This window comes from Hermetia illucens, chromosome 3, assembly GCF_905115235.1.
Source record: "Hermetia illucens chromosome 3, iHerIll2.2.curated.20191125, whole genome shotgun sequence".
NCBI lineage: Eukaryota > Metazoa > Arthropoda > Insecta > Diptera > Stratiomyidae > Hermetia > Hermetia illucens.
The window spans coordinates 141,890,236-141,912,910 of record NC_051851.1 but is presented as its reverse complement, the minus strand read 5'-3'; the positions used below and the strand labels follow the sequence as shown (position 1 = coordinate 141,912,910).

Sequence of the window (22,675 nt, the reverse complement as noted above, 5' to 3'; positions counted from 1 at the left end):
TCAGAACTTAACTAAGTCAATATAACTCAGCATAATCTTAGTCTCCCTGCCGGCAACAATTTGAGTGCTGCCTTCACTGGAAAATTGATTATGGCGGTTTATGTTCAACCGTAAGCTTTCTTTAGCGTTTCGCAGCTGCCTCTTGTATTCCGATAAGGTCGAACTGCTTTTCTAAGGCCTCACAAACCTTTTCCTTCGTGATGATTACACCCATATCCTTGCAGAGAGTATGATTTCCAACCTGCTAGCCCTTATTTCAGCTGCCTGTCCTAAGGACTTTCCAATTTGGCTCAAGAATTTATCCGTCGTTACATCCTTGAATATCCTGAGCTTCAACATAAGGTTTTCTTTTTAGGACCGGCTAATACGGCTAACATAATCCCCCAAATTAATGACTCCGGAATATGCCTTCATTCCCGTGAGAATATCAGCGTATGACCCTTCACCACGTTTGGAGGTGATGATAACTTCCGGCCTTATCTTCCTGTCCTTTTCCAAGGCATTATGTTTTTTCAGGCTTCCACATCCTCCTTGAGAGATCCACTCCCTTTCGCCGGAATTGCGGCTCCATGAGTTTCAAAGGTGGCTTCAACCGTCTTCCTCACCTGCTCCACTTTTTTGAGTGTTGAGTCCTTCTTAAGTTTTTGTGTGAAATAAAACCCTATGAGAATCGATTCCGTGTCTATCTGCCCCGATTTATTCATCTTTACATACAGTAAGTGTCGGCATTTTGTATAGAGTTTAAGGGGAGGACTCCCCATAATATAGTCATGTGTATCAAATGAAATGCTCGATTAGTAGTTTTCGCAACTGATCTTATTTCTAATATTGGGTGGAACATAGGGGAGTGGGGGCTCAAAATGTGTGCCCTAAAAAATGTAACAGGCTGAAAAAAAAGCCACACACCTATAAAAATCTAGGCCTCAAAATGCCATCCGATATCTCCTCAAATAAAGTTAATAATATTGTAACATATTACTATATTTTGAAAATTTAGCCGAAAATCCCCCTTAAGATCCTCGTTGAGTTTTATCATCATAAGTAATAATATAATGCCCAATTTTGGAAAGTTTAAAAAAAATACAACTAATATTAACGAGGTTACAAAAAGCCAAAGTTTTGTATTTCATGCAATCTAAGAAATGGATGACGTCATGATCATTCAAAGTTAACTGATTTAAACGAATACTTTGAATTTTTAACTATGTACGAATGGAAAAGCATACATAGGAAATTTCTAATACAAGATAAACGCAAAACCTTTATATCCGAAGCATCCTGTTGCCGGTATTCCGATTTGTTTCTCTTGGGGGTTTGCTGGCCTGTTGATTAGTTGAACCCTTCGCGCAACCTTTTCCTCACTTTCTCCCACTAGCGTGTTTTGGATAGGTGTCATTTGTGTCGTTTAACTTACTTTTTCGGTCGACGCATTCATTCTTTTTTCAGCCTAGATTGCCGTACGCCATCCAACTACCCCCTATAAGCCTTATATTCTGATGAATATTCCGACATTCCTTGACGAATTCGCAGAGCTCCATGATCTTGTTACCCAGTGCGACACAGCAAGTCCTTTATTGGTCGCTGCCTCTTACTTCGCTCGACGGGGAATTGTGCCCGTATGGGTGGGGATCCGCGAAAAAACAAGCTTCTTCTGAACGCATCGGCCGATAGAATCAGTTCTAGTTCTGCCAGTGTACTCGTAACATAAGATTCCCCAGTAGTAAAGGTTCTCAGTACTGAGGCACTGTGGTCGTTCGATATCGGCAGCCTGAAGCCCGCCTGCCCACTTTTAAAAACCTCCTTCCAATAGCCAATTTTTATCTACGTTTTTTTCCCACCTACCCATACCCATATTTCCCAATACAGGTGTGTCCATGCAGATAACAGATAATTGAATATTTGGCGACTCCACACAGAGTCCGACCATCTCAAGCTCAAGTTGGAGAAAGCGAGCATTCTGGGTGCCTTCGATACCGTTGCCGAGAAGTTTGCACACTTTCCAAAACCCAGTCATAAATACCCAAAGGTCGTAGCCCTAGTCCATTCCCGCTGTTAATATTTCGATGGCAATACAATTTCGAATTCTGCAGATGGCTAGCCCACAAGTCTCTATCCCCTTGAGTTGCCTTGGATGACTAGCAAGGAATAATTTGAGTTAATTTTAAGCCCTGAACTCACAGGGAAGTCACTACGGAACACCAACGTTTCGATTCAATAATAAATGCTGTTTAACCAAGAGAAATTTACCCCATCTACCTCTTGAGGTGCCTAAGTGTTACATCATCTACTCAGAGTATAGCGAATCGAGAATCGATTCGATGGTTCCAAACTAGATGAAAGGAAGCCAAGAAAACGGCGGGAGCACTCAATCACCACCGACAGCTCTTCATCATAGGTGTATTGTACTGGCGTACGGGGTCACTGAAACGAGAGAACTGGAGGCGATGCATTCGAGAAGCTAATGATCGAAACAAATACATAATAAATCTGAAAACGCAAATCTATTGGACCATACGGTATCCAAAGATGGCCGACGAGAGGGTCGCTTCAAGGGCGCTTGACACAGAAAAGTAGACAAGAAGCACGGGAGTCTCGGGAAATCGTGGGGAGGGCTTAAGGGCATTTCAGGTAACTGCGAGCGATGGTACGTAGGTGTTGTTGACGCTCTATACCCCATCAGTAACATACAGCATCCACGCGTCATCGGCAATAATTTTGAAATACGCCGCTGGACATGAAAAACAACCCATAACCCCCCAAAAAATGTTTGCCGGTTCCAAACTTTTCTGCCTACTTGGTCTATCCAAAAGCGAATACGAATGACTATATTCTATATTCAACAGCCGCTAACTTTATATGACGAAGGCTCATCACATGCGCTAAGTCAAGGGCCAGGCTTCCTACAAAAAAAACTCGGACACTTGAACCCCTGGGTCATCCGCGCGCGGTTTGCAAGAAGCAGTGGCGTATAAGTGACCGTGCCACTAGACTTTGTATGCCTTACCATTCGCATTGGCAAAGTTGCAGAGAAGAAGGAGAGAGACACTTTCCTCTCTCATTAGATTGTGAGCACTAGGCAAATAATTCAAAAGAGTCTCTGATTGCAGGGAGAGGCAGCTATTAAACGTCGTAAACGCCGCAAACTCGCTCTAAATATCTAGCCGCATAATTTTGCTGCCCTTGTCCTGGTATTAGGAGTTTATGGCATCAGAAGGGCGCACCAAATCACTAACTGGGCTGCTCACGGTGGCCGCTTATATCTACCTACCCTCATATCCAAATTCGAAATGCATCTTGGGAAGTGCACGTTAATTTACTATATCTTGAAATCGGAACCAGGGCTTAGTTTTTGATATTACACCATTGCCAAATTAACTAGCTTACGATCTTTTTCAATAAGGAACTATCAAACTTTTTATATGCAATTCTCTGTACAGCAGATAGTCGCAGTCCCCTTTTAACTTGAGGTAAACTGCCCTTCTCTGATGTGAAATCAGACCATGAGTTCGCCAATAAACAATCTTTCTGCGTTCAGAGAGCTAAGTATTTCTGATCTGCATTATAGATATGTTTAAAGAAAGATATCGCCTTCCATTAAAATAGTATGGTAACATTTTTAACGGACGCCACTACACTTTGAATTGCTCTTCCATTTCAACTGAGTGCGAAACGTGATATTTTCGAATCCAAAGAACTACCCACCCCTCTGAATTTTTGCTGGGCCTGCGGTCTCCTCGAAGCCCGGAATAGAAATTTCAATGAAAAAAGGAATAATATAGGCAGCACAATTTTCTCCACTGTCCCAGTTTTGCCACACAATTTTCACCCAAAGCCTGGATTTTCTCTCCCAAGTTTTTTTTTGGTATCCGTTTCAGGAGCCAAGGAGATAAAATTCATTGCAATGCATGATTTGCAAAAAATAGTCTAACCTTTATGCCTTTGTTTTTTTTTTTAGACATATGAAGATTCATAAACCTGTAGACAAAACTTTCGATTGCCCTCATTGCGACTTTAAAGCCAAAATACCAGGACATCTGAAGCGACACATTCGGATTCATACAGGGGAGAAACCATATAAATGTCCATATTGCACTTTCCAGTGTAATACTTCCGTAAGTATGATACATACATATAAATACTCAATTTCACATCAGGTTAATCACTTCAACTAATGAACTACCATTTCAGGAGAATTTAAGGAAACATGTCCTTACGACGTCAATACACACTGGTCGAAGTCTCTACGAGTGCCAGTACTGCGGACCAACCGACTTTTTCAAGACGAATTTTCAAAAGGAGTACCGAACCCATTTAGTAGTGGTTCATCATGTGAAAAGTTAATTAGTTTATAAGGAGATATCATGTACATATTTCTACGTTAAAATGTATTTTAATATATAAATAATTATTATCAAAATTTAAATACGGGTCTGAAGCATTTAGATCTTAGCCAACAGTGTCCAATATTGTCCTTCGGCAATTTATACCTTCGTTTGCATCAATGCAGGGCTCTGAGATCTTCTGCCTAAAGTTGCTGAATTATCAGCATTAATGATGTCCTTTCGGTATAGTGCAGTTGTTCCAAATAGAACAACCATTGCTCCAGGGTTTTGACATAGATAGAGGGATAGAGGGACATTGTAAAGTTGAATTCGTAGATTATGGATACTCTAAAACCTTTTCAACTTTTAGGATTCCATGCCCTTCCTGTGTAATGTCAACTGCTCGCAGGATTGAATAGTACCTCTTGCGCAAAATTAGTTCTTCAGGTGCATCCCAAATGAACACATCTCTTACAAGAAATAATGATTGAAATGGTAAGAGGACAGTAACCTACTTCAACGTTTCCATAGCAAAAGTGCCCAGTACAGAGGATTAGCCTCTTTCCTCCTCATACCACACATTTAAGCAAGTTATCCATGAGGGATCATTCCTCTGTATCATTTGAAAAGTATACATCTTTCAATAATATTTCACGAAACTGTTATACCACCACGATATTCTGGTTTTCCAAATAGAATTCCACTGAAATACAGTAGATTATGCCTTCGTATGCGTTTCACAGTTTTTAAAATATTGTTCTGACCTCCTTGGACGGCACTCTCGATATTTTCCTTTCCAACCTCCCCGAGCGCCACCTATCTTTATTTCTTGGCACATCACCGTATGTCAAAACTGACGCGCACCACCCCCCCCCCCCCCCACACTCAGTTCAAACTCCAAAAACAGCACGTAAATCACTAAGTTCAACTTTGACGGTCTCTACTTTAGTCAACTGGGATCACATAGTATGCAACTCAATATGTGATCAAGCTCTTAGCATCTTTCACAATATCCTGTCTGATCTCCTCTCGTATTATGTCCCTTCTACCCCTGCTTGCCAAGTTCGTGCCCAGCTTGGTTCACAATAGTGATCCTTAATAACATGCGCCTGAAACAAGCATTGCGGAAGAAGTTTTGGCCTTCTAAGTATCACGCTGACCCTACTCACTTTAGGGCGATGCCCACTGTGAAGTCCCAACCGTTTTGATACCACACTCACTTTTTCCGTAATTCCGCCCAATCTCTCCCTTCTTCCCACAGTTTTGCTGACTCGACTACGAACTCCCCACAACAATCCTACGACCTTCTCTACTCTTACTTCGCTTCCGCGTTTTCTCCCTCGACAAATCGACCCTCTATGCCTAACTGCAGACTGCTCCGAACCTCTGGCAATTCCTCTTCTTACGCCTTCCTTGGTTGAGGTCCTCATTGATAATCTTGACACCAATGCCGGACCTGGCCCCAATGCGGGGCTTAACTGTAAAAAAAAACCCCTATATATAATCTACAACAAAAGTCTAGAAGAATGCCACTTTCACCTCTATCCTAAAAGCCGAGACCCTTCTCTTGCTGTGAACTACCGCCCCATTTCTCTCCTCTTGATCAAGAACCTCGAGAGATAGGTCAACAACCACGCACTTTGGTCACCTCATTGTCAAAGAGCAGCATGGTTTCGTGAAACACAGATCTACGGCTTCAAACATTCTGGTTTTAATCAACTTCGTTGCTAAATGCTTCAATTTACATGTTATTTATACTGATTTCTCCAAAGCCTTCAACCATAATATTCTCCTCTCCAAACTCTCTCTACTCATCTTCCTTCGCTCAATCATCTCCTGACTTTCCTCCTATCTGGCATACCGTTCCTGCAGAGTTTCTTTTTCTGATTATTCATCTCGCTCCTTCTTTCTTTTCTCCGGCATTCCCCAAATCTCTACACTTAGCCCTCTACTCTTCCTGTTTTTTATCAATGATCTCGCCTCCACTCTCACCTGGCCGTGTTTGCTTTACGCAAGCGACCTAAAATTATTTTCCTTTGCTTCGTCTTCAGTGGACTTGTAGTCCAGCCTTGATATTCTGGTATGTTGGTGTTCAATTAACAAGTTGACACTGAATATCAGCAAATGCCAGTGGATGTGCTATTCGCTTAAACCCTTCCCAACATACTTTTTCTATTCTCTTAATGGGCAACCCCTTTCACTACTGACCTCCTTCCAAGACTTGGTTATAATATTCGATGACAAACTTCGTTCAATTCCCACTTCGTTAACATCATCAATCGAGCTTCCAAAATGTTTGTTTTTATCCTACGTTCCTCCTCCGACTTTACCTCAGTTCAGCCTTGTTTAACACTTTCCAACTCCCATATCAGAAACATCCTAGAATATTGCTGTGTAGTCTGATCCCCTTGCGCATCCGTGACTGTTGCGCTCTTGAAGTTGTACAGCGTAAATTCACCCAGACCCTCTTTTTAAAAAAGAAGCTTCCACGGGCTAACTATCCGTCACGGCTCCGCAATCTCAATCTCCCTTCCTTGCAACAACGCTGCATCTTCCTTGATATGTGTACCCTTTTCAACCTCTGTAATTGCCTGATAGACTGCACTGCGAACTCTGATTTTATTTTACGCACCGCCTCGCATAATACAAGTAGTGCGAACATATTTAAGTACCCTTCGCAGAGCTCGACATCTACTTTCACTCCATGATCCCGAGGCTATGCCGGGTCTACAACACCCTACAGCTAGAGTCCTTTGACTATGTTTCCTTCTTTATTTTTAAGCATAAGGTAAACCATTTACTTGCTCCTCCCTCTTGCCCTACTATTATTAAATATTATATATAAATATGAGTGACTAGGAACATAGTCTCAAATCTTCCTACAATGAGCTATATCCAAATGTTCCAAAGCTCAAAACTTAAAGTTGCTTTATAGTAGTCACCACAAAGCAGACTTTGGTGTTTCTGCCAAGACTGGTGAGTGTGAGAACGGCATACCCTGTGAACTCTCAAACCGTAGTGGTCCATTTTACTCGACCCCAGCCAGAATGGCCACAATACTTCTTCTTCAAGTCTTTCTTCTAAAACCACATACAGTTCAACCTGAAAGACCGTTGTAGGTAGATAGGTATCAGTAGCCGCTCCGAGGAATCCAATTAGCGCTGTGGTGCGCCGTTTTGAAGCACACAATCTCCTAAGACCGTGGCTGCTGTTATGAGAGCAAGGAGGCAGAATCCAGCTGGCTCAGATCTTCAGAGGCAGCCTGCATCATTCACAAACGATAGCAGCTCTCCCACCCTACCGCTAGAAATCTCTCTGAGATCCCCAAAGAATGGTTTATCTAGTGTCCGTAGCCTGACTCCAGCTAGAGCTGGGTAATTGCAAAGGAAGTGACTGAGGATTTCCTCCTCCGCAGTCTAGTAACATCGTTTCCTATGGGCCGTGCCCCGTGCAGACCGCCGTAATCTTGTATGCATTTGCTCGCGTCTGGCACAAGAGCTCTCGTCATCGGGTTTTGTTATAAGCAGGCCAAATCCTCCTTGACTTAGCATAGGTGGTGAGCCTTTGCCATTTGAAGTCCGCGGTTGCTAAGTAAGTAGAGTCCACCCTTGACATCCGCTAGCGGGGCACAGAATGTACCCGCCGAAGGAATGCCAAGAACAGAGCCCCGCCAGGTCAATCTCTCTGTGTTTATTCGAGAAAACCCCCACATTGACTCCAGAGACCATCTTTGAACCGTCGGTAAGGTATACTATGTCATAGCATTGCAACATGCTATAACGTATTTAATGTGGAGGTCTAGGGAGATGCAGGAATACATTGAGAGCATCTGCTGGGCAGAACTGCAGAGCCCCGGTAGCACCTTCACACGCGGTTCTTTGAAGCCTATTAAGCTTCGTTCTATTGTACTTTTTGTTCAAAGCCTGCCACTATACAATAAAGCCGTACATTGGGATGGGGCGCATCACAGCTGTGTACAACCAAAGGACCACCCTTGGCCGGAGACCCCATTTCTTTGCAAACATAGAATGCTATAGATGCCTTCTTATCCCATAGTTTCATGTTCAATCAATTCAATTTAGCTTTAGATCCAGGATTACACCCAGATACTTTACATTAGAGGAAAAAACCAATCTTTGTTCATTCAGCCACAGTAGGTGGAATTTAGGTACGCTTGGCTTGGTGGTGAATGGCATTAGTTCCGTTTTGGTTGAGTTTATGCTAAGTCCGCATCTTGCGGTCCTTAGACACACCTTTATCAACGCTCCTGCCATGATGTCACATATATTGAAGGAAGACATCCCTGACACTAATATCACCAATTCATCGGCATACGCCACCACCTTCACTTCGCTGCTGTCCAATATTCACAAAATTCCATCCATCACTATTAACCAGAGTACAGGAGAGATGGAACCATCCGGGAACTTGCCTCTGTTCTCAACTCTGGTCAAGTGATTGCCTCCCAGATCCGACTGGATTATCCTGGCACTTAACATGGATATAATCCAATGCGTAAGATGCTCCTACAATCCAATACTTGTCAAGGCTTGCTTGATTACGTTGGTACTAATATTGTTGAATGCTCCCTATATATCCAAAAAGGCAGCTAGGGTATACTGCCTGTACTGCAGTGACCACTTAACCGTGCGAATTACCGCGTGGAGTGCGATTTCTGTGGATTAGCAATTGAGGTAAGCATGCTGGGACTTAGAGAAAGATATTCTCTCCATAATCGTCCTTAAGTAGATGTCCAGGACGGAAGAAGTGAGATTGATTGGTCGAAAAGCCTTCGCGGACTCATGGCCGTGCCTGCCCACTTTCGATATAAAAACCACTCGTCCTCGTCTACAAGACTGTTGTACGTATCCCAAAAAGATACAGTTTCGATAAATTTCGACAAGCCACGGCACAACCCTTTCCTTCTGCTTCGGTAGCATTACCGGCATTATGCCATCTGGACCCGGAGATTTATATACGGCGAAGCTGTGTATAGCCCAGCCGATCTTATCCTCGTAATTACCGATTTGATAGTCTCGCACGGCTGGGGTGGCTGCATACCCTCCAAGCAAAACTCTGAATTACGGTCCTCCTCGTTGATGGGAAAGTGCGTCTGAACCAGCAGCTCCAAGGGTTTAACCAGAATAATTATTAAACAAGTCGGGAAACCGGAAGCTAGACGCTTCAGGTATGAAAGGTTTTGTTTATTTCTTTTATGAAGAGATTTGGGTGTGCATTTGTCCCATTAGCATGTAGCACGTAAAATATGCATATATTATGTGAAAATAGCCACTTTCAAGTGATATTGACATTCATAGTCTGGAATTTGCAGAGAAGCGACAGCTTTGACTTAGTATTACTTTGTTAGTAATAGTGCGATTTCCACCAAATTTGGCAGGATCATGGTCTATGCTGTAGCCTATCTTGTTGCAAAATTTTGTGATTCTAGGGTGAACTTAAGGGGGGCTTTCCTGTCAATTACTAAAAATTATAGTAATGTACTATTATTAACTTTATTTGAACAGGCATCGATATGGAGGGTATTTCGGAGCCTAGGCACCATATAGTGACAGCCCCCTGATTTTTTTCAGATTTTTCGGTTGGGTAGTTTCTGAGAATGGGTTCGTTAAAAAAATTACCACTTTCAAACCCCCGCACCCCCACCTTTTCAGCAAATGTCAAAACTAACTGGCTTCGAAAAGTACTAATTGAGACCTTTAATTTGATACCCCACATGACCATATTTGATGAAAAAAAAATTTGCATGTATGGGGACCCCCCTTAAATTCGACGGAAAAGGATGTAACTCACTATATGCGTGAGCGTTCACAGTTCCCACCTTTCCACCAAATTTGGTGCCAATCGCTACAACCGTCTCCGAGAAAAATGCGTGTGACGGACAGAGAGACAGACAGACAGTAAACCGATTTTAATAAGGTTTTGTTTTACAAACAAAACCTTAAAAAGGATGGGGTGCTATGTTCCTTGGACAGAATCTTACTGAGCCTCGCGGATTCGCTGGTAATTTCAATGTTTTGTCAATACTTGGCTGGTATTATACTTCTTCAGGCAGTCCTTGTATAGCCACCAATATTTATGCCTGTAGCAGATGTTGAAGATCTCCCTGGCCAGCTTCCTGAGGCTAGACAGACCTTCATTTCAACGATCACTGGTCAGACACTCTCCAGTTCTCCACCCAGACACTCTCCAGTTCTCCACCCTAAGAATCCCATTGTCGATTAGTAGGGTAATATTCAACTGTTGTATATTGTCCCGAGGAAAAGCTCACTTCTCATTCTTATCCGAAAGGTAAGCTCCTCCAGAGTACTGTCCTGTTTTGAACCAATGGCGTAGAAGACCGTAATATACCCCGCCACGCCTTCTCCTGGTTCGCCCCAATTTTCTCTGCGTTTGGCGATAGTTATCGCTATAAAGTTTTATATCTTCTAACAAATAGATCTATCTTCTTCGAAAATCAGAAGGCGTTTTAAAAGTGGGTTCAATTCTCCAAATATCTCTTGTAATGCTCTGTGCCCCGCCACGTCCTCGGTTTTTCCATAGATCCCATGAATCACGCAGTGGGAAGCTTTACATATGTATATCTTTCCAAGAACTGCAAATTGACTAGGGCATCTGGAATGGCCCCAGATGTTGTGTTCGTGGCACCTGTAATACTCAAACAGTTTTTGACGGTGAGGCTAGCTTACAGTGAAGACCGTTTTGTCTCACCTTAACCTTAACACATGAGCTTTGAGAGCTCGTTTTCATTTTTGCCTCTGTATGTTTATTCCAAAAGACGCTTCTTATCTAAAACAACTCACAGATATTTCACTTTTTGGGAAAGTTGGGGCGCCGTCAATCAAATCAACAAAGTATATTGTGTATATTTCTACACACCGTTCCTAGCAGCATAGATGACATCATACTTTTTGACAGCATCATAAATATATACAGACAAAACCCCACTCAATGCCCACTAACGTCCTCATCGCGTAATCATCCTTCACAGTTGTGTCCTCTATCTTGAATATCAAGGAATAAAGGACAGACTAACAGAACTGTCCACCCTGATAGCCATGTCGGTTTTTGTTTAGCGGCTTCCACCTTAGCACCTTCTCGCGAATGTAATGCTCAACCAGTCTCTCCAAACTTTCATCGAATTGTCTGAAGCTGTTTAACTTTAAATAGTTATCCTTCCTAGGCATTGGCATAAAGACTGAAGTAAACCTTCATAGTCCAGAGCAAGACATGCTAGAAATATATTCCCTAGAAATCACTGTTAAGTGCTCTAGAGCTTCGTTTAGAATCGCACCGATCACGGCGAACCGATGCCACTTCTGAACGGGACAAAGGCAGGCTTGACGAAAGCGAGTGGGAAGGGGAGCATTCCTTCGGGCCCGGAATTTCCTCGAGCGCCCAGAATAGAAATTTCTATGAAAAAACCGATAATAGGGGGGTGCATAACTTCCGAGGTAAGGTCAAGCCAACAGAGCTGATCATAACAGGCATTCCAAAAAGCCAAAGATGGAAAAGAACCTAAAGGCTGACCGAAACGGCGATAATGACACACATTAGACAATGATTTGAAAACCTTACTACTTCAGTTTAAAATCGAAACAAAGTACAAAATCTGATTCAGACTAGCCAACTTCGCTATTTAAGATTTCCAAGGCGGAACAAGGGATTTGTTCGTTTCTTTCCCATTCACATATTATCTAATTTGCCTTTGAGTATTTCTTTTGACTATATTTACTCGTCCCTGCTTTAAATGTTGTTAATCGTTTTGAGCTACCAAAATCCAGTATTCACCACTACCTGGTATCTTTTTTCCCAACTCACTGCTGATTCTCCTTATAATCATCTTTAAACAAAATTCAGTTTGCGGAGATATGCTCAGCCTCTTCCATTTGGTAAACCTAATATAGATAGTGTTTTAGACTATTTAGCTTCTCTTTGATTCGGTCCGACATCAAGTGGATAACGAATTCAGGGGTCCCTTAGTTCCTAACAAAACTTTATTTCAGCTTTGCCCAGAAATATCAGGCAGCTTTTCAGCTGGATATAATTCGCATCCGTGTTTGTAGATTAATAAATAATAAATAATAAAAATTAATAACCACTTCGGTAACTCTGCCCCAGGGCAGACGCAGACGCAGCCTCTGATGAGTTGCTTCTGCACCTGAGGAAACCATATATACGGTTACCTTTCACCCCTTGATGGGGTATAAGGCGTCAACCACATCTAAGCGCCATCGTTCTCCGATGATTGACAAAAGCTTGGAGCTTTTTAGTAACAGCAGAATTCACTTTCCATATGCAACTCTCATATAACAACACAGAAAGAACACTAGCACAGAATAGTCTCAACTTGATGACTTGATCACTTGAAATAACTGCATTTCTAGGTTTTAGACAGGGCAGCGAAAGCGCGGTATAAAATGCTAACCTAAAAATGAGAAGCATAAGAAATTTGAGTTCTGGTACGGATAACCGACGGGAATCATCTGACTTGGTGATTAGGTCGGACTCCTGTAATGGACAGCACGGCGCCGAAACCGCTAATTGTGAGGCGGTACGACGTCTAGGCGGGACGATGACCAGAAGCATTGTTTCGCTTGCTGTAGCTGCTTCGTCATAACATGTGACAATCACTTCACCAGGTTCGCGTAGGCAGCGAATGAAATGGACTGAGGATATGACTTCTTTATCATCGATTCTCCTACTACGGAATAACGGCAGGGGGAGGTATAACATCTGCACTTTGTTGCAACAGAGATTCGTCGAGTGATTCCCGCAATACGCGCACATGACTGTGCAGCAGGTCACAGACCAGCACCGTTTCAATATTTGCAGCGAAACAATCCCGGCCACCATCAAGGAACATGGTCAACTTAAGGTCATCGCGGAAACTGGTAACCAAGAGTCGATGGTGGCAGAGGCTACGGCATTAATAACACCACGCGCACCAGTTTCAGTAGTCGACGAAGCTCTCTTCTTCACTGTCCAGCTAAAGTTGCCGCTGAGTCAGAAGGTTCGTTTTCGCTTAAACAGCTCGAAAAGTCGGAGGAGTCCTGGTCTAGATCGGGTGTAGAATTTCTGGTATAAAAAATTTTCAAATATATACAGTCGGTTAGCACAAAACCAAGTCATTAGTCCGCAGGAGGAATTTCCATCCTTCTTCACTGCGGGAATTACCTACCTTATCCCTAAAAAGGACAGGGTGCAGAATCTCGCAGACACAAGACCGGTTACTTGCTTATCAATCCTCTACATATTTATAACGTCCATTATTAGTAAAAGGGTTAATGCGCACCTCGAAACCAACAACATTTTTTCTGAGGAGCAGAAGGCCTGCCGAGTTGAGTTAAGGGTTTGCAAAGAGCAACTCATTATTGACTCGGTAGTTGTAGGACAAGTAAGAGGCCGAAGAAACCTCTTTAGCTGATATGTCGATTATACCAAGACTTTTGACAGCGTTCCGCTCACCTAGCTAATCGATGTCCAACGTCTGTATCGCATTGACCGCAAACTAATAAAGCTTTTGGCGACAGTCGTGGCAGGGTAGCATACCACTTTATCAATGCATTCATCTGAGGATGCTTATACCTCAGAGCATATCCATATATGCAGAGGCATCTTCCAGAGGGATTCGTTGAGACCCCTCTGGTTCTGCATGGCTCTGAACCCCCTTTCATGGCTTCTGAATGATACTAAAGAGCATGGTTTTGTAATCAAATATGGTATACATGCTAAGTGCGAGCTGACACTATGTACTTAGATGATATCAAGTGGTATGCTGGTACTAACGACCACTTTAGAAGTTTGTTGCGAATAGTGGACATGTTTAGCTGTGATATTCGGATGGAATTTGGATTAGAGAAATGTCGAATCCAATCCACCCGCAAAGGTCATCACGAGCCGCATGCCAGACATATGACAGCATTGGTGATCTTCACATCGAAGCTATGCCGTGGAGCGGATGAACCGGCCTCGTGACATCTGAGATAGGGGCATGGTTGGCGTGGCGGTAAAACAACACCACCAAGTCGGCTCGCTACACGCTTAATTTTACAGCAAAAAGCATGCATGAAGCTGTTTGTACAGCAAACTGTGTGCAGACTTCATTTAACTTGGACGATCGATCTTTCAATCTTCTGAGAGGGGTGATGTCAGACCAAGAGCAGATCGATGAATGGAAGTCGAAAGCAATACACGATAAACACCGGAATTGCCTTTGGCAACCATTTGTCGATATGCATTTGTCGAACAGATGGCTGTTTTCTGCGGTGCTCTTTGCTGAGGTGAAGAGGTTCACATGTACCATCAGGACAGTGTGTTCACCACTCGAGCTTATAAGAAGCTCATAATGAAAGAACGGGTGGAGAACGACCAGTGCAGAATGTATGGTTCTGCATTAGAGACGTGGACCATCTCAATTCTGGCTGGACTGTAATGGCACCAGTGCAATATACAAACAGGGATAATGAAGCTTGGGTTAATCACGGGAACATGTCCAATTTATCGGTATGAGCCACACAGTATTTGATAGTTCTGTATTGGGTTCTAACAGACCGCTATACACCACATAACAAGCCCGATGGGTTGCTTGGCGTATATTATTGATGTTGCTAACCCCCATAGTAGCAACATTGAACGGAAATACGTGGATAGAAGGTGAACTATGAGCCACTGGCTCGGTAAATCAAAGAAATTTGGCGACTCAAGCTGGTGGTTGCAGTTCCCATAATATTGTCAGCTACAGGTAATGTACCAAAATTCCTCACGGCTTGCCTTGCTGTCCTGGGACTCACACAGTCTGGTTCAAACCATACAAAAATATACCACTCTGTATACGTACTCGATGTTGTGGGAGTTCGCGAAGGATTCTCTTACTAACTTACTACCACCACCAGAACCTTTTAAGTAGGTAGGATTGTACAAGCTTAAATTCTTGGCACTTAATGGTAGCATTTGCCAAGATTGTGACAACTCTGAAACAAAAATAAAATAAAAACCTTAATAGCTATAAGTGGTGTACGGATAGCTACTCCATACTGTGGTGTACGCTTAGACAACCTTCCCTTGTTGGAATTACTTGATTCTTGGCCCGTATGTAGCGCAACAAGTAAAATTTGATGTTAGTGAAAATTCAAAAAAAAACATATATAGACGTAGAGAACGTAATTCCTAAGAAATCCGATCGGTTCAGATATTTGATTGGTTTTTCTATCCGGAAAGTGCAACAGCAAAGACAAATATATATGTGGCACCCTCTTTGGCAAATATTTTACAATTCATGTGTTAAGGATCGGATACCGTCGACAGTTACAAAGTAAAAAGAGCTAAATTGTAGCATTTTTATCGCAGACAAAGGATCATGTAATAGAAGCAACAAATCTTCCCACATCAGCCGAAAATATTCATAAAAAAGAATAGATTTTTTTTAATTTAAAACAAATATTCAAGGAAAATACTTGCTTTTAATATTAATTTAGAAAATAGATATTTGCCATCTATTAGCAAACCACACAGAACTTCCCGATGGCAGTGATTCTCAAAATGTTTACTACGCGTTCCACACAGATGATTTCAATTGACAGTTTCATCATCTCTCCAGCTGTCAAATTGAGCAAATTGTATTCCTCTTCCCATCAATGGGAAGTAAATAGAGCAAAATCAACCAATTGGACTCGGAGAAAAGTCATAACTTGACGGTGGTCCGTGCAGAGTAGGCGTTCGAGTCGCACGAACTTGCGGTGAACGTTCGATTTTAGCCTTTTTTCTAACTGAGGAACGGGCTAAGGATGTTGTGAAGCCTCAAAAAGAGTCAAGAACCAATTTCCTTATTCATTCTTCAAAGACAACGCGGTTTGAAGTCATTCAAAGGTCGCGTTTAGGGTCAACTACTTCAGGTGTTTTCATTACAGTGCTCGCTCGAGTTCACAAGCCTTTGCTAGCTGGCAAAGGTGAAGTGTTGAAAAGTGGACGTAAGTGTGGTGTGTGTCAATTGAATTCGATCGAGTGATCCCCATCCTCCTGAAATCACGATTATTGGAGTTTCGCTGATTCTGTTTCGCAGTGGATAGCAGCAGAAACCCGAGGCCAAAATGGTTCAGAAGTACCAGTCACCTGTCCGCGTCTACAAACACCCATTCGAGCTAGTCATGGCGGTAAGCAGCTTAGCGTACTTTTATCCTCCAGAAATCTGCATTTGGTAAATTCCAGAAAATGGCAAGCAGGTGACCTTGCGCCTAGTTTTCCTTGCAATTTGTGTCAGATAACGAAAGCATTCCCTGCTCCTCATCTGCTATTGTCTTCGCGGCCTCTTTGCTGTGTATAATTCGATATCAACACAAACAACAGTAAAATAAGGCAATAACAATAACTAAATGGACAATAACAATTGGCCTTCGCTTGGCACCGCCGAGCAGTTGTTCGCACAGTCATAAAAATTAGATTGCCAGCCGCGGCTGCTTTTAATAACGCGCCCGTACTAATGCAATCTTGCTACAGGGAAATGTAATAAAGCAGTGATACGCGGTCAGATATGGAACTGAGGTGGGCAGCGTGCCCCGCGGGCTTGTTATGGAAAAGTTTTTCCCGCAATTTCCATGTGTTTCTGTTTACAGCAAATTCCTTAGGTGGATGCAGTGACATGGAGGGTTGTTGTGTAATTTTCTCTATGGAAACTCACTCAACGTGTGCAGCTTGTTTTCTGCATACTTTCAGTGCAGGTTTTGTTTACTTCGTTGGTAATTGGGGACGTTACAAGTTCCACTTAATCATGCATTGTCGATGATTACGCCGAACTACCGATCGAATGATAAATTGAGCCAGACAAAGATTAGATAAGCGAATAAATATTCTTAATAGGAAAGTGTCCGGTAGCCTCAATGGTTCCCGACAGCTTGTAAATTCAGCTGCTGCTATTCATATCAACTCCTAGCAATCAAATGCTTACGAAAACTGATTAGAAGTTATTGCAGTCGCTGCACAGAAATTAAAACTCGCGGAAATTAGAAAAGCTTGCAAATTAGAGCAAACAGTGTATTTCCATGTGCCGCTCCGAAATTTGAATAAGTGTTTTTTGTTTGCAAGGCATTTTCTTGTTTTATTTTCCATTTCCTCTTATGTAGCTAGCGTATCGGTAAGCCATCGAACTACCAACTAAACACCCCACGGTAATCAGGGAATTAGTCTGGAACTGTCCTCTTGACTTGTTTTCCCAAGCGAGTTTCCACTCATTCAATGTATATTACCGTTCTTCGTGAGCAATCACCTGCTTGTGGATGGTTTTGCGTTCCTTAGCAAGAAGGCCAACGGGGATCACTTCGGTGATCATCATCAATCCCAGGTCTTTTATAGGGCTCACGATACACCTCCCTGCCAAGGGTATCAGCCCAAACCGCCCAAAAACAATCTAAAACGGCCTGGGGGGACCCCTACGTTTGCCGAATTAATGCAGAAATTCCAACTAGGGCCTTTGTGTGTGCGTTTGAGGTCGGGGAGAAGCAAAGCCTCTGAGCACTCAGACCCTAATGGTCTATTGTACCCGATTTCCCCGTCTAATAGGATATCCTGGATTCGTTTATGTATCCCAGGATTTCCGTTAGTGAATGTGATGCTACCCGCTGCAGTTGTAGCACATAAGCATACTTCAAAAATCTGATGTCTGATACGTCCATAGGCGGGGCACTCACATAGAAAATATTCCGTGGACCGCTTCCCCATTACACGATGGACACGTATCATCTTGGAGAATTCCTATTCTGAACATATGCCCAGCTAGTGAATTATGGCCTGTCAAAACGCCCACAATACTTCTGCAAGTCTTCCTGCTTTTCAACAGGATAAACTTTGCGGAATGTTTGTTTAGTTCTGACAGGAAAAGTTTGATCTATCTAGCAGCATTAAGGCTGCGCGACCTGTCATTATGGAAAGCTTGTTCCCAGTTTTTGATAGCAGCATCAGCCAATGCTACTGACAATCCAATTGCTGGTTCCCGTCCGTTCATGGAGGAAGTTGAAGCCTCTTTTGCTAAGGCATCCGAGATTTCTCTTCCCTCTACACCACAATGACCAGGTACCCAGAGTAATTCCACCTTATTGAATCTAGAAACAGAGTTCAATCGATTTTTTTTTTAAGTGATCAAAGTACTACTCAACGCAACTTGACTATCGCTACAGACTGCGATCCGCTTGCCCTTCTACTAAACAGATGTATGGGGATCCGAAAAGCATTGCGAAAACTGGATTCAGCTCTCCCATACTCTCGCATACTCGCCTTTCAGAGTTTGAAACAAAGGAGTGAAGAGCAGACTAAGGCCTAGTTCGCTGCTGCTTTAATTTAATCGTTGATTTTTATTCTATAATCATCTCGTCAATCTACACGGGACGCAGGGTCAAGATTCTCTTTTTTAGTCAAGAGAACTGCCTCGATTTTTCCAATGCAAGGCTGATACCATGAGCAGTCATTCATCCGCATCAATATGCTAAGTCTGCTAGGAGTCTGTTCAATAATGGGTCCAGCAAAAAGTGTCGCAAAATCGTCTGCATAATCGACCAGGCTCGACTGATCTGGCATATCGAGTCTTAGCAGGCTTTCGTCAGATGCATTTCAGAGGAGCAATTCTAGGATGGGTTCTTGTGCTATCCGTGACTTCTCCATCTCCGTCAATCTATCAGGTAATCCCTCAATATCCGCAAGAAGCAACCCGGCCAGTGGAATTAACTTACAATTGTGCTTAGCATATCCACAATCTTACGAAGTCGAAGGTGTTTCTGATATCAAGCTAGGAGCACTACTCGCTAAGATCAACGTTTGGTGCCCCACCTCAATGAAGAGCAGCCACAATCTCCATGACAACATTTCCTGTAGATCTCCTTATTTTTTAAATTGAACTGCCATTTTCCGTCGTTACCAGTTTATATACTTCTTCTTGGCGCGCCTTCTTATTTTTCATAGAAAGGACTGCCTCTTCCAGCTACTTCATAGTGAAAAGTAGAAAATCCTCGGCTGGAGTCCGTATGGAATAATTACCGCGCAATTCGATCCATCTGTTCGGCATTAAGTGAAAAGCGCTTTCGCAGAGTCTCGATTTTACGGTGGATCGATTTATTAATGAGTTCCCACAGATCCCCATCCACCTCGTTGACTAGCTGCTGCCAGCAGCGAGCTGCGGAGTCTTTTTAGCTGCTCTGTACTCTCTTATGGTGCATGCCCAGTATTGTCGGAAGCGGAAAAAAGTGACCAAAAGACACTAAATGCTACTTTTATACGTCCAGACTTAGGTTGAAGTATCATCCCCATCTATATAATGTAATGTGATTTCCAATGTTATCGGCACACTGCGAGAGATTATTCTAGGAGAGAAAAGATTGAACAACGTACGAGTCGTATGAAAAGACCAAAACATTTATTCCCACGTAGTAGAGTGCCACAAAAATATTAGTACAAAAAAAATGAACGAATTCCAATTGAAAACCAGCCAAATTCGAACTTTCATTTCAATTTGAGTGTCAGGTATGCTATTATGGCTGTAAAACAACGAACGGATTGGAAAGTATTAAATCACATTGGGGAATTCTGTTCGTAGTTTCCTACAATGCTTTTTTCAGGAGATACACCAGATGTTGCGGATGTTCAATCAGGTTAAGGTTTACCGATTGGGGAAGCATATGGAGTTAGCATGCGACATTATAAATTAACCTTTATCGTGCCAAGATATTTGTTGTCCTACTGGAAGACAAATGGTTGTTCTATGCCTACCGTGGCGTTTTGTAACAAATTAAAACACAGTACATAAAGTATACTTCCTTTTCATGTTCTAGTCAATAAATATCAATCTATTCACTCTGGTCGCCAAGCTAACTGATTTCTGGTTTGACAATTGCATGTATCTCACGAGCTTTGCACTTCATGTTGGCTTACCTATAGACAGGAAGACCAAAGGAGGAGACAGGTTAAACCAAACAGGTTGTACTTACTTAATTGAATACCAAAAGTGTAGTTTCGGAGATGAACAGGTTTATTATAACCGGGCGACTGAAAAATTTTCATACTAAGAATACTCTGGTCTAAAGTGAACCTGCCCGGCCGTGGATCTCTAAATTTCCTCCCGGTGGTTTAAACGTTGTGCCAAACGGCGGAGTTTATAGCGTTCCCTACGCAGATCTACAATTACCGCCGCCAACTAATATATAGAACGCTTGCCACGGCTGGGTGACCCCCGGAGCAAGGAAGCCCCGCAGACTGTAATTACCAAGTTCATAACTGAATTTACGACAATGCCAGCTGTAGCAGCATCACGCTCCGAAGTATGCTACAACGCTGCTCTGGTTGTTTCAATAGCTAAGACGAATCTCCCCATGTTCACCTTCGCGCCACCTTCCCATGCAGAAGCAATTAATTTTGCTAATGGTTTAGTCAGCTCGACTAAGTAGAACTATATGCTAAAGTCAAGGCCGTAAACTTGCCTAAAAAAGCTGGCAAAAAACAACCTGAAATGTATGATTTCTTCCAGTTCTATTTTTTGTGATTGACTTTCCTCATTATTTTATCCATTATAAATTCTTTTAATAAATACATATGCATAATTAATCTTATATGAAACTCTTCTCAAATGTAATCACGGGCCTTCTTTTGTCATTATCAAAAACGCTTGAAAATTAGAAACAACAAATTAGAATTGACCAAAACTTTTTATTTCTAATTTTCGAGCTGGTGATGTACCTGCTTTTTTCCATTATTACAACTTCCAGTCCATCCCAGTGGATTCATTTTATTCCGCAAATTCACTCTGCATGATTTTATAGCTTTTTTTCACTCTATGCAGCATGAAACCTACTTATTTTATGCATCCAGTTGCAAACTGCTCGCAGAATTACTGATTACTGATTTGCTCAACCTAACGCTTAAAATTCTTAGCCCACGACCGTTTGGCTGTAAATAAAATCCGACTCAACAGGTTGCGGTGGGCGGGTCGCCTAATCCGCATGGACGAAGATGATCCCGTTCGGAAAGTTTATAAGGACAATATCTATGGTAGAAAAAGAAGTCGTAGCGGACCCTGCCTAAGATGGAGCGATGGCGTAAGTCAGGACGCCAGAAAACTTTTAGGGATATCGAATTAGTGGACCTCGGTGCAAAACCAGGGTGAGTTCTTTACTAGGGCAGGCTTAGACCGGATATCAGCTGTTGCGCCATTGATGATGATGAATTCTTAGAAAGACACATTCAACCTATTGAATTACATCGCTAAAACTGGTCTCCTACTTTAGAATCAACTATAGTACAGGTTTGGGTATATTAGTACTAGTAATATTTAACAGCGCTCTCTCCCAGAGAAGGATTCCAAAAATGATACTGACATGCTCCCTCAAACTTATCAATTAGGTCAGTGATTGTTATTTTCTATTGAATTTTGCAACTTCTGCACGATTCGTTCTAAATAAATAACTTTAGTATGAAAAGCCATGGATCTCTTTCTATGCATCGCTTAACGCATAAATGTTACTAACCCCGATTACATGCTGAAAATTGTTGAGCGCAGTTCTTATCATTCAATGAATTGCATTTATTCACCAAATGATGTCGGTTCAACAAATGAATTTTTAGCTAAGGTATTTCGCCTAAATAATTTCCGGTATCCACAGATGTCCGACTATAATCTCACAGTCTGGATAGACGAGTAAAGAAAAGTGTAATTTTGCAGAAGGAAATTTGGATGAACGTAAACAGTTTGCAATACATTCTTGTGTCAGAATGTGTCGCGTCATAAATGCATGTGTTCCAATTATTCACAAATACAGAACTCTGATTTTCTTGTATGCACAGAGGATCTAGGTAAGAAACATACATTTCTCGAAGCGTCAAGAAAAAGATCATATTTGCTAAGGAAACATTCTAAGATACTCCACAACATTTAACGTGGTATATAGTGTCGGCCCTGCGGTACTTATTTTACTTACCCTCAATTCCAAATAATTGTTTTTTTTCTCTGCAAACATTACTTGTTTAAATGGATCAGCTTAAATTTAATTGTTAAATGCAGAAGCTAGAGCTGGCGTAATTTTCCTGATATGTCGATGCTTTCTTATACATATACACTTCTCCAAATTCATTAGTAACATAGCTGAAAATAATAGCATCAATGTGAACATTAGACCGCACATCTAATGACAAATCAACTCTCTGATCTTTGATAGTAGAAAAACTCTCCTCTTCATTGAAAGCTTCATCAAGCAGTCTGTTTCCTAAATCATATCATGATTTTAGCTGATACCCCGTCACAGCAAAGTTGCTGTTTATAGGGTAGGTGGGAGTAAAAACTCGCATTGTTTTACCTTTGCAAT

The 22,675-nt window shown here is 42.1% G+C and overlaps 2 protein-coding genes across 3 annotated transcripts in view; both read left to right on the top strand.

The window, feature by feature from the left end:
- Positions 1-4,358, top strand: part of LOC119652169 (zinc finger protein 26) — a 91,637-nt gene extending 87,279 nt beyond the window's left edge. The window contains exons 4-5 of the mRNA XM_038056115.1: positions 3,956-4,112; positions 4,189-4,358. Of these exons, the coding sequence (XP_037912043.1) occupies positions 3,956-4,112; positions 4,189-4,341 (310 nt within the window). The 3' untranslated portion in view covers positions 4,342-4,358. The remainder of the gene's footprint in view (positions 1-3,955; positions 4,113-4,188) is intronic.
- An 11,647-nt stretch (positions 4,359-16,005) lies between these two features.
- The window catches only part of LOC119651236 (protein real-time), a 74,693-nt gene continuing 68,023 nt past the window's right edge, over positions 16,006-22,675 (top strand). The window contains exon 1 of one of the 2 annotated variants that reach the window (XM_038054714.1): positions 16,006-16,492. In XM_038054714.1, coding sequence (XP_037910642.1) covers positions 16,430-16,492 — 63 coding nt within the window. In that variant the 5' untranslated portion in view covers positions 16,006-16,429. The remainder of the gene's footprint in view (positions 16,493-22,675) is intronic. The other variant, XM_038054715.1, reaches the window with a different exon arrangement.